At 44.3% G+C, this 18,439-nt stretch overlaps 1 protein-coding gene across 2 annotated transcripts; it reads right to left on the bottom strand.

The window, feature by feature from the left end:
• Nucleotides 1–6,193: 6,193 nt before the first annotated feature.
• Nucleotides 6,194–17,558, bottom strand: ZC3HAV1L (zinc finger CCCH-type containing, antiviral 1 like). 2 transcript variants are annotated; one of them, XR_004970990.1, is made up of 5 exons: nucleotides 17,147–17,558; nucleotides 16,234–16,369; nucleotides 12,983–13,241; nucleotides 10,709–10,895; nucleotides 6,194–6,318 (listed from the first exon to the last, which is right to left on the bottom strand). XR_004970990.1 is itself a non-coding variant. In XM_036329072.1 (4 exons), exons 1-4 carry the CDS (start codon nucleotides 17,506–17,508, stop codon nucleotides 10,759–10,761), a joined length of 894 nt encoding a protein of 297 aa, XP_036184965.1. In that variant the 5' UTR covers nucleotides 17,509–17,558; the 3' UTR covers nucleotides 7,768–10,758. The 2 variants fall into 2 exon arrangements, 1 of the variants encoding a protein (XP_036184965.1); XM_036329072.1 differs by lacking the exon at nucleotides 6,194–6,318 and having other exon boundaries at nucleotides 7,768–10,895.
• Nucleotides 17,559–18,439: the final 881 nt, after the last annotated feature.

Below are 18,439 nucleotides of genomic sequence, written 5' to 3'. Positions count from 1 at the left end.
GGAAAGAAACTCCCTCTGGATGGGAGGAGCTACAAAGTCACATGGCAAAGGACATGGATATAGGGAGGGACAGAGTATTGCGCCATTTTTACAACCAATCTACCCGTATAGTTGCCATATACAGTGTTGGCACAATAAGTGTTAACAATATATATTATTATTATGAATGACCAGGCAACAAATCCAGAGCCAAGTGACCACCAGCATATCACCAAGTCCTGGATTTGGGTGGATGACTAATGCCAACTCCTGCCTGTGAAGAACGGAATGTGTTTGAAATACTGTATTAACCATGTTTTTTAGTTTCTGCACCTGAGATTTTGATATCTGGGGCCTTGGAGACTAGAGAGGGCTTGCCCCTCCAGGGTTGGAGGAGTCCTAAAACTCCTAGAGATAGAAAACAACTTCCTCTCCTCCCGTCCCACGCTCTCTCCTTTGCTTAGTTTGCAAGCCGACTAACGCAGAGCCCGTATCCCCCCACCGCCTGCGTTACTTGCTCTGACACTATTCTTCTGCCCCGTCATCTCAGAGCTACGCATCAGACAATTAGAGGCAACGCCTGAAGCCTAGAGCCCCATGTCGTTTTCAAACTAACCAATCCTAAACCTGCTTAACCTACGCATCCACTGCAGTTTCTCTCTCTCCAACTCCTTCTCCTTCTCTCTCCTCTTCTCCACCGCTGCCTGTGACTGGCCTTGGTGCTCTCTCTTCTGGCTCTGCGTGGTGTGACTGCCCCTCCTCTTGGGAACCGTGAGCAATAGACTGTCTTTTCTCCTGATCTGTTGGCCTCGGCATACCTGAATAAAAACGAAATCTACATTTTAAAACAGACATTGCTTGCCTTGGATGTAGGAATTGTAGCATGGCTGTATGACCCATGGGCAGAGTCAAGACTGACAGGAAAAACCACTGACAGGAGTTAACCAGTACTCACTAGTTTGAATAAAAGTCAAAAGCCAAAGGTCAGGAATGGAGCCCAGGATCCAGAATCAGAGTGTTGACACCAGGAGAGAGTAAACATGGATTTAGTTGCCAGGCAGTTGAGTTTATTCTAGCTAGTAGCTTTCTTCTCACTTGAAACTTCTTAAAATTGGGCATAGAGGCATCTAGTTAACATAGAGACAAAAAATGGAAAGGAGACTAGACTTGGGGTGGTAAGCACATGATACAATATACCAGCGATTTTCAACATTTTCCATCTCATGGCACACATAAACTAATTACTAAAATTCTGCAGCACACCAAATATATATATATATTTGGAGAGATGAGCTCTAACCTCTAAATGAGCCAAATACCCAGACGCTTATATGACAAATCCTGTTTTGTCTTCTCGTTGCAGAAGATTGGGCAGCAGATATAAGCCTTTCATATGTCAAAGATACAGATTTTATAGGGCAAATATAAATCTCTTCTCAGAGACAAAAAAAGGGAACAGTGCCTACAAATTCACTGATGTCTTAATTTGGCCTCCTCCCAGTCACGCCTATGGGAGGCCCCTGGAGTATAACCATGCTAGTTGGAATCCACCCCCTTGTAAGGGTTGACCTAACTTAGTACAGATCTTAGAGCTGAAATAGCAGTCCTCATGTTAGTTGACAGGTGGTGAGTACATTCTCAATGGGAAAAGTATACGGTTTTGTTATCCACCAACCCCCAAGTGGAATGAGTGGCAAGAGATGGACAGACCAACTGTCTTATCTGGAGAACTTGTAAGAGCAGAAGTACACCTCTGAAATTCAGCCAACATTTTCCTTCTTGCCATAGAACGATGGGCAGGGCCAGGTGGACCAGAATGCAAACCATCAGGGACAAGGTGGTTAGGAAGTCCATGGAAGGGGACACCTTCCTCCATAAACTGAATGGCAGTGGCTGGTGCACACGGAGGTTCAGGGCAGAGGGTGGATGAGAAAATTATCACAAAGCTGGTGACTATAGCAGGGATTAGGGAAAGGGATGGTGCACAGGTCTGCGATGAAGTCCTTTTGCTGTAAACCTTTGGCATTCAGTGGTTACAAGGGAGGGTGTCTCAAGATCTTGGCCTGCTATCTGCCAGCTGTCGCTGCCCTATTGTCTTAGAAGCAAAGTGAGGCCCAGAGGCATGGAGTGGCATCAACCATCAACCCTATTATGGCTTTTTATAGGGCATGTCTGTTTCAGTGTGGATTGCCTGTGGTGATTTACAAGTAGCATCAATTGCCTCATTGGGTGAATCATAAGCAATATCTATTCCCACAAAATGAGCTTTTCCTTCCCTGATAAAGGCACAGGTGCTCACACACACACCTTCCCATACTTTGCTGATTCAATCAGGGATTATAAATGCTACACAATGAATCAACCTACCTCCTCAACCCAGCTTCACAAGAAGCCATTGTTGAATAAAAGGGGCAGCATGAAGAGAACCTATGGTAGGGTGACCAGTTGTCCTGCTGTGCCTGGCATTGTTCAGGAAAACCCCTCAGTCCCAGGCACACAGGGACAGTTGGTTCACCCAGCCTGAACGATTTAGCCACTCTGCCCCACATCCAAGCCGTTCCTGAACCAGGTGCTCTGTGCTGGTCTGGGTCCCTCCAGTTGCTGGCCAGAACAAGAACTCTGCAGTAACTTGTTTTGCCTCCATTGTCAGCTTATTGTCAGTGTTTAGCACATCTCAGTTGAAGCCGTAAATGTATGCCAACATCAGAAATTCTTAGCATTCTTAAAGGGAACTGCCCCCCACCCCCATGGCAGCACAAGGAAGACCACTTGTCTGAGCTGCCTCCTGTGGGTGACTATATTATATAGTTAATGATATTTACTGCTGCCTCATGAAGGCGCATTATCGCCTTTGCCCAGTGACATTAGGTTTGGCCATGTGACCTGCCTTACCTCTCCATGTAGGATTATATGTTCCAGTCCTGCTGTGCATAGGGTGGCCACATGACCAATGCAATGAGAACAGATAGACCCTGTAAGAGCCAGCCTGAGGTTTCTTCCTGCCGACACCAGCACTGGTCCAGATGGGGGCTACTCTGTCAAACTGGGTCCCAAAGTGAAAAGGACATGGAACGTAACTGAAACTGACCATGATGAGCACAAGTGAAAAGTAAATCTTTACTGCTGTGTCATGAGATATAATGGTTGTTTGCTAATGTGGCCTAACCTAACCTATCTTAATAATATATCTTTTTTAAATGTTTTTGTTGAGTTTTTAGAGAAAGAGGAAGAGAGAGAGAGACAGAAACATCTATGGGAAACATTGATTGGCTGCTTCCTGCTTGCCTCCTACTGGGGGGTCAAGCCTGCAACCCAAGCATGTGCCCTGACCAGGAATTAAACCAGCAACCTCTTGGTGCATGAGTCAACAGTAAACCAACTGAGCCACACCAACCAGGCAATGATGATATCCTATGTAATAAAAGGGTAATATGCAAATTGACCAAACAGCAGAACAACTGGTCATTATGATGCATTGTCCACCAGGGGGCAGATGCTCAATGCAGGAGCTGCCCCCTGGTGGTCAGTGCGCTCCCACAGTGGGAGTGCTGCTCAGCCACAAACCGGGCTGATGGCTGAGGAGCGCAGCAGCCTGACTCCACAGCAGCACTAAGGATGTCTGACTGTGGCTTAGGCCCACTCTCCCTAAGGAGACTGCACTAATGTCATGCACCAGGCCTCTAGTATCTTTATATGATGCGTGAGCTCTGATTGGTGCTGTATTTTTGACTTGGAGCGGTTTGGACACTCACTAGATTCTATATGGAGAGTCCTGGATGGGAAGAAGAGGATGGTGGGCTCTAATGCCAGGGTAGTTGTGTGGTGGGGACTCTATGTGCCTCTGTCACCCAGATAACTAACACAGAGCACTGTGCCCATGGAGCCGGCAGCCTCTGTCACTGTCCCTTGTGCTCCAGTGCAGGAACTACTCAGCCAGCGAGGTGAGTGATGGGGAGCCCAGGAATGCAGCCACTTGGAAAATTCCTTCCTAGCTCATAGGTTAGGGTAGGTGTGAGGAATGGGGTTAAAGTGGGTACAGGGGCTTATGGCTGGAGACACAGTGACCCAAAGAAGCGAAGCTAGACATTGTTTCAGAAAGAAGTTTCAGATGTCAGGAACCCCAACACCTGGAGAGAACAGAGGGGGCAACATGCACATATGGAGTCGGGAGACCAAATAAGGAAATGCTTTGTTTTCTGGTGTGCTTTGATGGGCCTGGAAAAGAGTATGACTCAAAGGAAGGTTTGTCTGAGGCATTTCCAAGTTTTCCTTGGCCAGAGCAGCCCCTCCGAAGTTTGAAAGCAGATACGGTCAACTCAGGTTAGCAGACACTTCACTGAACCGAGAGCCCGCCGTGCGCATTAGAGGGAGGCAGTGTGGGAAACTGATAGAGGGTTGAGCCTCGGACTGACCTGTTGGCAGGGTCACAAACAAGTCCCAGCTTACAGGGCACAGTCCTCTTAGCATAATTAGGCTTGACCTTATAACACTCCCCAGATCTTATCTGGGAAGCTAATAGGCTGAGGGAAGTGCAGGAAGTGTAACTATGGTCAAAACAGGTGAAACTCACAAGAACTGTGTAACTATGGTAACCACTGCCTAGTTTACCTCTGACTATAAAAGGTTGGTGTGGCCTGAGCATCCGTGGAAGTCCTTCCTCCTGAGTTGGACTTACCCACCTGGTCCCCCAATATTCCCAAATTATCTCTTGTCTTTTCTTTCATTTGTGTGCAGCTCCTCTTCCAGATACTGAACCCTGAACCACGCGGGACGTGGAGGGAAACATTTACCAACAAAGCAGTTTCACTTTCTGCATAAAACAAAAATTTATCTGGGAGATAAACACCTGAGCGTGAACACCTCTGAGGCACCGCGAGAGTAAAATTTTATCCTTGTAAGATAAACACATGGTCAGTTCACACTCACACACACACACACAAACTGACCATGAAGATAATCTCAGTGAAGATAAAACATCAGAAATTGCACAGAACATAATCATGTTATTGCATAATAGATTAAAATACAGCCTTTAGCCAAAACCGGTTTGGCTCAGTGGATAGAGCGTCGGCCTGCGGACTGAAGGGTCCCAGGTTCGATTCTGGTCAAGGGCATGTACCTCGGTTGCGGGCACATTCCCCAGTAGGAGATGTGCAGGAGGCAGCCGATCGATGTTTCTCTCTCATCGATGTTTCTAACTCTCTATCTCTCTCCCTTCCTCTCTGTAAAAAATCAATAAAATATATTTTTAAAAAAATACAGCCTTTAACATGTAATTAAGTAGCAATTAGTACCAATGTACTTTTCTAAACATCTGCTCAGCAGAACTCACCAGAAACAAAAGGTATCCTGTCTCTCCATCAGGATGGAAGTACCTACAACACATGCTGGTGAAGAGTGGCAAGCCCCACGCTGCTGAGAGTGTAAAGGGTCCAGCCACTCTGGCAGACAATTTTGAAATACTTTTTTGACTAAAATATTCATATCTCTGGAACAGTATAGTCACATCTAAGAAAATGATCAGAAGCGCAGACAAAGATTTATGTACCAGATGTAGCAAACAATAAATATCCGACAACAGGACTATAATGAAATAAATGATATATAAAAAAAAACATAATAAAACCATCACGTATAATTATGAGTGCTTTCAATTATATAGGAAAATGTTTAGAAGATAATATCAATCCAAAACAGCATAAGATGAAATTGTATATATGGTATACTCTCAATATTTAAGAATATGTACATAAAAAAATGACTGAAAAAGGTATCTTAAAATACTAACAGTGATTGTCTCTACAAAGTAGTATTATGGGTGATTATTACTTACTTCTTTTTTTTTTAAATATTTTTATTGATTTCAGAGAGGAAGGAAGAGGGGGAAAGAGATAGAAATATCAATGATGAGAGAGAATCATTGATCGGCTGCCTCCTGCACACCCCCACTGGGGATCGAGCCCGCAACCCCGGCATGTGCCCTAGACCGGAATCGAACCTGGGACCCTTCAGTCCGCAGGCTGACGCTCTATCCACCAAGCCAAACTGGCTAGGGCTTACTTACTTCTTAATACATTCCTGTATTCTCCAAAATTTCCATAATGATATATAATTATATTTTCAAAAAAAATCTTTTGGAAAAGTATTCCTAAATGGTAATAGAGAGAGTAACTCAGTAATATAATAATACATTATTGTTAACATGACAATGAATGTGAGGTGATAAATGTGCTAACTAACCTCATTGTAGTGATCATTTTGCAAGTATACATGCATCAAATCATAGCCTTGCATACCTTAAACTTCCACATGTTATGTGTCCGTTATTTCTCAAAAGAGCTGGGAAAAAATTAATGACATTACAAATCAGTTTACAAAAACTCAAAACAACCCTCAGAAAAAAATTATACTTTGAATATATATCAATAAAAACAAAAAAATTACTAAATACACATATAAAATATAAATGAATTTTATTTATAAATGTATAGATGTACACACTTAAAATAAAAGTTACTAATTGGGGGAAAATACATCAAAAGAATATAATGCCATAATCAAGTAGAGTTTACTCAGAATTTAAGGATGTTTTAATATAGTGAAAGCCATTAATATAATATTGGGTGACTTAAATGATAATAAAAATATATGATTATATTAAAAGATACCAATTCCTACTAAAAGTTTCTAACAAACAATAGTTGTTATTTCCTTTAAGTAGATAATATTTGTTTAAAACTAATAATTAACTTAATGTTTAATGAAGAAATATCAAAAAATATCTTTTTATCACAATTTTATTTAACAGAAAATAGATACATAAGACAAATATTTTTGCAGCTATGATTTTAGAAAAAAACTAAATGCTGTTAGCACAAAGGCAATTCACTAAAAGACAAATATTTTCTTAAAGTGTTCATTCTAGACCTAGACAATTCAAATTGAAGCATTAAAAAGATCTTTACACCTTATGTAACACATTCCTTAGGGAGAAAAAGATTTTTTTGAAAATTAAAAATATATATGTGGGAAGAAAAAAGAACAATGAAGACCAATATAATGCTAATTCAATTGATTCAAACGCAGAGTTTAACTTGCTATATGGCAAAAATATCTAACTACCAAGTGTTAGAATTGCCAAGAAGAATAAATAATGTTTTTGCTCAAAGCTAGGGAATAAAAGCGCAAGGCACTGCAATGTAAGGAAGTAAGTGCTATGCTAGAGAGCTGAGAACTCTCTTGGGGTCAGGAAAGGTTAACCCGGCATTTAACCCTTTGCGGTCGTTTGTCTGCTCTCAGCCACCACAGCAAGGAACCATACGCATCTTAACTCTATCTATTCATGTATCAGTTCATAATTTCTCTGAAAGCTCTTAAGTGTCTAAGCGACCTTGTCACGAACCAGAACAATGCCTCGACAAATCGGAGATATCGAAACTCAATATAAACAAACGCGGTCGTTCCACACTCGCCATGCAAAACACCGTGGCGAGTCAGTCGCCTTTTGAGAGTGAAGAAATCGACAAGCTTCGGAGATACTTCGCAGAATTTCAAATAAAGCTTTACAAATTACGTTTAACTATCATTAGGCATTCTCGCTTGTTAAGATATTTCAAAATAATACTCCAAAATGGCAAAAAGAAAGTTACCGAAAGAAGTGTACTGCGAATCTGAAAGTAACGATGAAGAGTTTTATTTTGGCACCTTGAATACTGACTCTGACGTAGAAAGTGATAGATAACGTTTGTAGTGATTCTACTAGTAGTGACGTAGTTCCAAAAAAGAATTAATAAATCTTGTTTATCCTTCATAATCTTGCATGTTATGTATCACTGCTCTTTCAATGGAAATTAATTCCGACCAGTATGACACCCATGTCCAAATTTAATACGACCGCAAAGGGTTAAAGAATCTAATTTTACCAGGTTTTAAGGCAGGTGAAGGGAAGAAGGGTGACACCGAGAGGGAGGGAACTTACAAACGCAGAGGCACCGGATCAAACGGCCCGTTCCAAAAACCACAAGTAGGTCAGTACACACAATATTGGCCTGCATTTTAAAAACTTAATATTTAAAGATCAGAAAATCTGGCTTTCTGGCTTCTTTTGTCAAAATGGACAATCTGACAAACCGGACCAAGTTCCCACATGAAAACGAGAGGCAGTGGCCCCTTTTCGACGGGACAATTTGCCACAGCACTTCCTCTTTACCCGCTTCCTCTTACATCCAGCTCATTTCATCCACTAACTCACCTTTCTGGTCCCTGTAGCTGTCTGAGTTTATGACTCGTTCCCTACGTGATGGGGACCAATAAAGGTAATGGCAGGAAAAAGCAATATGATTAGGACTGGATTTCAAAAGATCAACCAGGCAGCAGAAGGGAAGGCAGAGGGAGAGAAGGGTGGTAAGGAGATCAATGAAATCCACAAAAGTCTATTACATTAACAATTAAAATGGGGCAACCACCATTGAAGGAGCGTAACCTAGCACCTCCCACAAGACACTCGCAAGACATGACTTGAAAACCACTGAGTTCTGTAAGAGGTGACGAGGGTTTTAAACAAGGCAGTGTGTAGGGAATGTGAAGAAAGGCACAGAGAAGGATAAAAATTTGAGAGATTTTCGAGGGGAAAATAATCTCCAACATTAGGTAACCAATTTGACACTGGGAACGAGGAGAGAGAAGAGTATTGGGGCACTTTGCAGTTTTGGGGCTTAAGTCATTAGATGGTGAAAACTCCAAAATTAAAAAGAAAAGGGGAAGGGGGAAGAACAGCTTGGAGAAAACGTAATCCTTCAATTTAGGATATGTTGAATTTGTGGAGTCTAGAGATGTATAGCTTCATCTCGTAAGGCCCAATAAATTGCCAAAGAAAACTTATCTCTGAGTCTAACTCTGTAACAGCTGATCGTCAGGTACGATTACATAAAATATTTCTACAGAATGAATACCAAAGAACTAAAATTAAAATGAAATATTATAGAACTGAATAAAATATTGCAACAAAGATTACAAAGGGTCAATAGCCTCATATATAAGCACATAATTAAAAGATATATGAAAGAAACACGATAATATAAAAGTCTACCAAGTCTCTTCATATAAAGGATAAGCATTTACATACTACACTGTTTCCATTAAGGACTGACGATGGCTTACAACAAAAATATATGTAGTACAGTGATATAATGTAAATAATGATAATAATAAAAACGTAAAAATATATTTTTAAAAATCAGCACCAGGAGAAATCAGAACTAGGAAGAAGAAACAAGATATGCAAGCTGTGAGGGCTTCAGAAACACCATTGTTGACAACCAAACTGAAAAGTTTAACAAAAGTTGCATGACTTTTACTGTCCATTAGGAGAAAACAGCAATTTCTCCCTTTACAAAAGACATTTTTTTGAATACCACCCCCAATGCAAAAGACAGAACTTCACGACAAAAATATTTCTAAATTAAATAAAGTTAGCCTTATGAAAAACTCACTACCTTGCCCCTATTTCTCAAATGTCATGCTATTGCAGGACAGTTCAGTATTTCTAAAAACACTCCACACAGACATGTGGGGCTATTACGACAGCAAACACAGGGAAGGGTTCCATAAAGTGCTTCTCTGTGGTACCCTTTGATGGAAACAAAGAACCAAACATCTAAGCATCACTGGATGAAGACATCTGGGTGGGGGAAGAGAGGAGAGGGAGGGGGAAGTGAACATGAAGTGGGCGAGGTATATAGATCTCTGATGGTCCATCCTGATCCATAAAAGAATGAATAGAATTTTGAGGAATGGATGAACTACACATCCTTCAAACCATAACAACTGGGCTTTGGACAAAGTTTCATAAGGGCAGAGCAGAAGTGAGGTAGGAATCTCTGGCGAGCACCCAAAAGTTATATACTCTCTGTGTTGCCCGAGGATGCAACCACAAGAGGTGAATATTGTATGAGCACAGTATGGCTGACAGCCTTTCATAAAAATTAAGGAGCCTAACTAAAGGCCATCCCCCATTGGCACAAAAGAGGTAATTACAGGCCCCCATAATTAAAGGGCATGTGCAAAATGCACAAAATAAAGACCTACAGAAAGCAGACACATAAAAATATTCACTTGCACATAAACCTAAAGAAATGCAAATCAAAAGACAGTATCATTTTGCAACTATAAGCTAAGCAAAAGACTAACTTTAAAAATTCAATATTGTGTGGATTTTAAGAAAAGAGTTATATTCCAAATTTGTTAGAAAGAATCAAAATTTCCCAGGATAAGGGAAGCAGTTAAGAAAACTATGATATACGAATGTATCTGTGCACAAAAATGATGATGCGTGATAAATGTGAACAAATATGAGAAGATGCTTATGAGGTTGATGTATTCAAACTGTATATATGAGCATGCAGGCAAACATGTGGCCGGGTCACAGAGCAAGTCAGCGAAACCTGCCTGTTTACGAGCTCTGCCAGCCGGCCCGGGAAAGCTCTCAGGAACTGCAGGCAGAAGCTGCCATCCCAGGCCTTGCCCAGCACGGACCCCATCTGCACTCAGGTTTACCCTCTCTTTGCCTGCTCCAACCTCATCTCCGACCTTATCCTCCAAATCTGACAACGTCTCCTTTTCCTTCTTCTTTCATTCTCACGACACCCCGTGAGGTAGGTATTTTAAAGAAATAATTAAATGAATGAATAGCTGCAAATCAAAGCTCAAAACGGAAGCTTTGTTTCCAGACCTTCCAACTGGATGAGCTTCTTGAGCTTCTTCTTACTTCAGCGACGTCCTTCACGGTTTCCCTGCACATGGCTTCTTGGCCGACTGGGCAGGGGCAGAAGCCAGGGGACGAGCTTCTGCAGCCCCAGGAACCGGTCTTCCTTGCTTCTCAAGGCCCAGTGAGTGCTCAACAGAAGAAGCTGAATTATCTAAAAAGAAGAGATGAGGTTTCCTAAGACACTCCTTTTACCATTTCTAAATTTCATTTTATATTGGGAGCATTAGTCCAGCGAATCAGATCTCAGAAAAACATTCTAGATTTGGAGAGTTTGTGTCTTCTGGATTTAAAATATATTAGCCCTAGCCAGTTTGGCTCAGTGGAAAGAGCACTGGCCTGCAGACGGAAGGGTCCCAGGTTCAATTCCCGTTAAGGGCACATGCCCAGGTTGTGGGCTATTCAGTCCTCTGTGTGGGGTATGCAGGAGGCAGCCAATCAATGATTCTCTCTCATCACTGATGTTTCTATCTCTCTTTCTCCCTTCCTCTCTGAAATCAATAAAAGTATATTTAGCCCTGGCCAGTTTGGCTCTGTGGATAGAGCGTCGGCCTGCGGACTGAAGGGTCCCGGGTTCGATTCTGGTCAAGGGCATGTACTTTGGTTGTGGGCACATCCCCACTGGGGGTTGTGCAGGAGGCAGCTGATCGATGTTTCTCTCTCATCGGTGTTTCTGATTCTTTATCCCTTCCTCTCTGTAAAAATCAATAAAATATATATATTTTTTTTAAAGTATATTTAGCCCTGACTGGTTTGGCTCAGTGGATAGAGCGTTGGCCTGCGGACTGAAGGGTCCCAGGTTCGATTCCAGTCAAGGGCATGTGCCTTGATTGCGGGCATATCCCCAGTAGGGGGTGTGCAGGAGGCAGCTGATCGGTGTTTCTCTATCATCGATGTTTCTGACTTTCTATCCCTCTCCCTTCCTCTCTGTAAAAAATCAATAAAATATATTTTTTTTAAAGTATATTTAAATATATATATAATATTAAACACACACAGAGCAACCAGAAAGAAACTATTTCATAGATAGGGGAGAGCCACAAAACAACAGATGAAGATAATGACAGGCTCTATACATAATATACAGTAGAAGGTCCCTGCCACCATTCAGGGTTCTTAGATAGCCTCCGACACTGTTATATGCAAAACCCTCCCCACCTTCTCACTACCTGCCTAGAAAGTCGGCCACTACCATCCCAACATAAGAAAAGTCCATAGTAAAAGCTTAGAGACTCTGATTTAATTATATGGTTTTCCCATCAACAATTCTCCTGAGTCTACCACCCACTGAAACTGATTTTCAGCTACAGGCAAATCTAACAGAATAAGTAACCTGAAAGCATTCCAATGAAAAGAACACCAATCATACTTTGTAGACCTTAAAAAATGACAGACTAAGCTTCGAGATAGGAAGATGGTTATGATGTTGTATAGAGTGACAGTTTAAGATGCTAAACCAAACATACTTTGACTACAACTGGACTAGTCTTCGTATAGTAACAAAACTGAAGGGCTCGAGAGTAAATGGTAACAATTACTGTGCATTTGAATGAGTGATCCTTTGCAATTTTTATCTTTATTCTATGATCCAAATTTTTCAGTAATGTGCTTAAAATTTCCTAACAATTAAAAAAGAAAAAACTTTAATTCAATTTAATAAAAGAAAGCCATCCCTACATTACCCTTACCTTTCTAGTCACTGGCCCATCTCCCTCCTCTCTTTTCCTAATGAAGCTGTTAAGACTGGCCTATCTGCCTCCTGACCCCCAACTTACCAAGGAGCTACACTGTTCCCACACTGGGCAGGTGCCATTAGCTGGCAGCCCTGGAAATAACTCCATCCCTTCCCTTCTTTGGTTACAATCACAGCTCTGTATCATAAAACATTGACTGTCCTAAACTTCCCCTAGGACAGAGCTCTAAACACTTGAAGTACTTTCTCCCCAGACTCATCTTCAGGTCAAAACGACATCAGTGAGGCCTGGCCGGCATGGCTCAGTGGTTGAGCATGAACCTAAGAACCAGGAGGTCACCGTTTCAATTCTCAATCAGGGCACATGCCCAGGTTGCAGGCTCGATTCCCAGTGTGGGGCATGCAGAAGGCAGCCGACCAAGGATTCTCTCATCATTGATGTTCCTATGTCTTTCCCTCTCCCTTCCTCTCTAAAATCAATAAAATATGTGTGTGTTTTTAATAAACTACCTCAGTGAAGGAGTTTAGTCTACGTCTGACATTCTCACCTTTATTTTCAAGCATCTTATGCAGCTTCTCGTGCCTGTAGGTAGAGATGATCTGGAAATTAACGACACTGGACACATTCAGTCCTTGGTCCTCCAGCAGCTTCAGGGATGCCGCGTTGATGAGTTGGTGGGACCGTTTGCATTTCTGAAGCCTGCACTCTCCCCTGACAAAGGACTTGCACACATGAAACTTATTGCATTTGTCCTTGAGGATGCAGTAGCCATACAGGGCTTCACCTTTGTTGTAGCACAGACAGACCTGGGAGAGAAATGAGGCAACACTGAAAACATTGGTTTGCACTGTATCTTTTAAGCCAATAAATGACCATTTCTCCAACTGACAACTTCCGGTCACCAATGGCTGTTAAAATCGTTGGGTGGGCCCTTGCCGGTTTGGCTCAGTGGATAGAGCTTGGGCCTGCAGACCGAAGGGTCCCAGGTTCCGTTTAAGTCAAGGGCACGTACCTCGCTTGCAGCTTCTCCCCGCCCCGGACCCTGGTCACGGCATGTGTAGGAGGCAACCAATCGATGTGTTTCGCTCATGTCGATGTTTCTGTCTTTCCCTCTCTCTTCCACTCTCTCTGAAAATCAATGGAAAAATACCCTCGGGTGAGGACTAAAAAAAAAAAAAAAAAAAAAAAATGCACTTTTTATAAAATCATTGGGTGGAAGGTGGGTGGGTGGGTAGTTACAGTACTCCCTCCCAGATCTCCCCAGCTGTCACTAACAAACAGCTGCCTCTCTCTGACTTTGACCTTCTCTGGACCTACCTTACTTTCCCAAAGTCTGTAGCCAATGAGTGAATTCTACGCAGGTACTAAAGGCTGGCCCTTTGCCTCAATTCTTCAGGGTAATTACAGCTCGATCCCCGCCATGAATCCTCAAAGCCTGACTGCCTTGCTTGTAGCTTGTCCTTCCCTGTAACCTGCTTCCCTCTTATTTTATCTTACCAAGTTTTTGCAAGGAGCCCTACTTCAAGAAATCACACACACCTAAATCCCTCTGTGTAGGGAAACCAACCTAGACAGGTAATGTGAACAGATCATTTGTCACCCAGACAAGGGCATTTGTTTAGGCAGCACTATAATAATTACATTAGGGCAAGTGATATAAACTGGGTCTGTCCCACGTGAACCAAGACCCGCCTGGTGGGGACCTTCATAAGGATGGGTCAGGTTGTCACCCCTAAAATTGCTCTTGCCCTAACCGGTTTGGCTCAGTGGATAGGGCGTCGGCCGGCAGACTGAAGGGTCACAGGTTCGATTCCGGCCAAGGGCATGTACCTTGGTTGCGGGCACATTCCCAGTGGGAGGTGTGCAGGAGGCGGCTGATCAATGTTTCTCTCTCATTGATGTTTCTAACTCTCTATCCCTCTCCCTTCCTCTCTGTAAAAAATCAATAAAATATATTTAAAAAAATAAAATAAAATCGCTCTTAAGCTCACACACAAAAAAGATGATCAGGCATTGTGTCCCTCCTGGCAACGTAGTTGGAATGTACCTAACTCATGACATACCAAACCTGACTTCAACACCTGAAGAAACGAGAAAGGAGATGGGCGCCAGGAAGAAACCTCCTGGCTCCTAAGGCTGACTCCAGTGCTGCCTGTGGGTACACGCTGCTGCCTTGAGGGCAGCCTCTGCCATCTGAACCAAAGGCTCCAGCTTTGGGGCCTTCTTCCCTTCCAGACCCTGCCATCTCTTAGCATTAAAATGGGACCACAATCATGAACTACCCTCTCCTTCCCAACACCCTCCCTTCTTCTCACTCCTCTTCTGGCAACTCGGGAGTGTCTGTAATAGAATCACTGTGCCAGATTAGAAAACTCAACTTTTAATGGGTGGTTTATTATAAAATTTTATTTTGAGGGTTCCAACTATTTTTTTTAAATATATTTTATTGATTTTTTTACAGAGAGGAAGGGAGAGGGATAGAGAGTTAGAAACATTGATGAGAGAGAAACATCGATCAGCTGCCTCCTGCACACTCCCCCCTGGGGATGTGCCCGCAACCAAGGTACATGCCCTTGACTGGAATCGAACCCGGGACCCTTGAGTCCACAGGCCGACGCTCTATCCGCTGAGCCAAACCGGTTAGGGACCAACTATTTTTTTAATATATATATATTTTAATCCTCACCTGAGGATATTTTTTCATTGATCTTTAGAGAGAGAAAGTGAAAGGGTGGGAGAAGGGGGAGAGGGAGGAAGAGGGAGAGGAAGGGAGGGAGAGAGGGAGAGAGAGAGAGAGAGAGAGAGAGAGAGAGAGAGAGACATCAATGTGACAGACCATCCACTGGTTGCCTCCCCCACAAGCCCAACCAGGACTAGGGCTCGAATTTGCAACTGAGGCACATGCCCTTGACTGGAAATTGAACCCAAGACCCTTCGGTCCATGGGATGACACTGTAATCACTGAATAAACTGACCAGGGCTTTTAATTTATATACTGATTTGAGAGAGAGAAACATTGACCTGCTGTTCCATCCATTTATGCATTCATTGGTTGACTCTTGTATGTGCCCTGATGGGGGATCGAACCCATAAACTTGGTGCGTTGGGACAATGCTCCAATCAACTGAGCTAACCGGCCAGAGCTAGGAATCCAACTATTTTATTTTTAAAAAGTATTTGTGTCTAGCTAAACGGTTACAAACATACTAACTTCACCATAATAGCAGTTATAATGGGTACTCTTTAAGTATAAAACTGAGTCATGTTGCTTTGAAGCAATTAAAATTTGTATCTAAGACCGCAAAAAAAGTAAATGGGGGTAAATACTTGTAACAAATATGACCAGAAAATGAATTCTTATTAAAAACATTGTATAAATTAACAGGAAAAGAAAAATGCCTCCATAAAAAAAAAATAGGCAAAAGCATAAACAGGCAATTCACACAACACCGGCTTCATAGACAGACCTACATTCAAATCTGCCATTTATCATGTGACCTATGGCACGTTAATCTATCTGAGACTCAGTTTCCTCACCTGTAAAATGGGGGCAAGTTATTAAGGGACTAAAGTATATAAACTGCTTAGCATCTAGTAAACACTCAAAAAACCAGTAGCCTTTATAATTATTTCTATACCACAGGGGTCCATCACTCCCTGAGTATCAAAGTCTAGTAAAATCAGAGACTCCAGAAAGGTCACCACCCCACCCCCCACCCCGGTACACCTAAGGCTGCCATGCTCTCCCCTGACTTTTTCCACTGGGCAGACAATGAGGGTGACTCCTTGGTGACTCACCTCTGGTAAAAGGCAGGGGTCGTTCTGTAAAAGCAGAATCCGAAGCTGGGCCTCATTGAGGCCAAAAAGCCCATGGTTTTTCAGGACTTGGATGTTGACAGGTGTGTGGATATCATGGGAAAGGGTACAGGTAGACCTAGAACACAAGGCTCTGGATCAGAGGCCTAGGTGAGGAGGCCGGTCGGTCCCATTCTTTGCCTAGCCCTAGGGTCACTTTCAACTTGGACGTGAAGTTAATAAACAGGAACACCAGGTACTGCAGCCTAACAGGCTCTGGTAATAAGAAAGCTGGGTTGATGCAACTCCCCTCCCAGGGTCATCCTCACTTTCAATGAGGATATTTAAAGCCAAGGGTGTCCCCCACCCCCAGTCACCTGCCCTGACAGAGGGTGCCCACCTGTTCTGCAAGTGAGTGCACTTGTCTTCTCCACCCCAAACAGCTGCCCATCCCCACAAGCCACCACCGTGCCACCAACGTTAAAAAGAAAGCCTGCCCCACCCCACTTTGGGAAGCTTGAGTAAACCAAGGCAGAGTCAGGCGACCTCTCCCAAATCATCCATCCACCCCTCCGTTTCCTGGGGCTCGGACTAGATTGGTCTTTCTAAACCGAGAGAGGAGAGACCAGCTTCCGTAAAACTGTGCGTCTGGGTGGGAGGAGGCAACCTCTGCATAAAGGGTCCAAGGCCCTGACGGGATTCGCAAACGCTCCCCCAAAAGGAGTTCGGGCGTAAACCCCAAAGTCCCAATCCTGACTCACCCGGGCACACGACCCCCTTTTTCATCTCTTTTGGGTCCCGCTTCCAGCCCGAAGGGCCAGGCCCGTGCGCGGGGGTCGCGCCGCCGCCTGCGTCCAGGAGGCCGCCCGGCCCACCCCCGGCCCGGGTCCCCGCGCCCCGGCCCCCGCGCGCTCACCAGCAGTCGCGGTTCGGGCACTTGCCCTGCATGTGGCGGCGGCAGAAGTGCAGCTGGTCGCAGGCCTGGCACTCGCCGCGCTGGTAGCGGGCGCAGAGGCGCGCGGAGGACACGGCCACCACCCTGCAGGCCGAGGGGCCGCCGCCGCCCGCGCCCGCCGCCACCTCGGCCTCGGCGTCCCAGGGGCCCTCCTGCACCGCCACCTCCTGCAGCAGGAAGCGGTCGGGCCCGGCCTGGCGCAGCACGTCGCCGAGCCGGGCCTCCGAGAGCTCCACGTGGGCGCGCAGGTCCTGCAGGAACATGCGGCCCCCGTGGGCGCACAGCACCTTGGTGAGGAAGGAGCACACGGTGGGCTCCGCCATGGCCGCCCCGGCTCCCTGCGCGGCCCAGCGCGGAAATCCGAGGCGGCCAGGCTCCTCCCAGTCACGTCCGCGATTTCAAACCAGCATCCCGAGACCGTCTGGGGAGGGCGGGGGGCGGCGGCCGTGGGCCCGCGGGCCCCCCTGGAGGCGGACCAGGCAGGGACAGCACCTTACTGAGCGCCTGCTCTGTGCCGGGCACGGGTCAGGGTGAGTCCCTGCCTGCGAGGGGAGGGGGATCTTGCAAACAAATGAGAGAATTTGAGGGACTGGTAAGGGCTGCAAAGATGAAACAGGTAATGTGAGTTCAAAAAAATTTTGACTTCCACTGCTGAAGTGTTTAAAAGACAGGGTTTATTAGCAAAATAGATAAATTGATAAGTAAATAAAATAAGGCCATTCTTTGGGCATGGCGTCTAAACTACCAGCAGCATGTCCATCCTACTGGAGTTTTGCAAATGTTTGTTTGCTTTAATTCATTTTTTTTATTTTTTGAGAGGAAGGGGTAGAGAGAGAGAAATCTAGATTTGTTGTTCCGATCATTTATGCATTCGTTGGTTGATTCTTTTTTTATTTTATATGCTTTTATTGATTTCAGAGAAGAGGAAGGGAGAGGGAGAGACAGAAATATCAACGATAAGAGAATCATGGGTAGGCTGCCTCCTGCAACCCCTTCTGGGGATGGAACTTGCAACGCAGGCTTGTGCACTGACCGGAATCCGTCCGCAACCTCCTGGTTCAAGTCCCGGCTCAACCACCCTGCTACAAGGGCTGGGCTCCTTGGTTGATTCTTGCATGTGCCTTTACCAAGGATCCAACCTGCAACCTTGGCGTACGGGGCGGATGCTCTGACCAAATGAGCAACCCGGCCAGGGCTTGCAAGCCATTTTATACATGAAGTAGGTCGCGGGGAGAGGGGGAGAGAAAGGTGAAA

The sequence above is a fragment of the Myotis myotis genome, unplaced genomic scaffold (assembly GCF_014108235.1).
Source record: "Myotis myotis isolate mMyoMyo1 unplaced genomic scaffold, mMyoMyo1.p scaffold_m19_p_11, whole genome shotgun sequence".
NCBI lineage: Eukaryota > Metazoa > Chordata > Mammalia > Chiroptera > Vespertilionidae > Myotis > Myotis myotis.
This window is presented reverse-complemented; position numbering and strand designations above follow the sequence as displayed.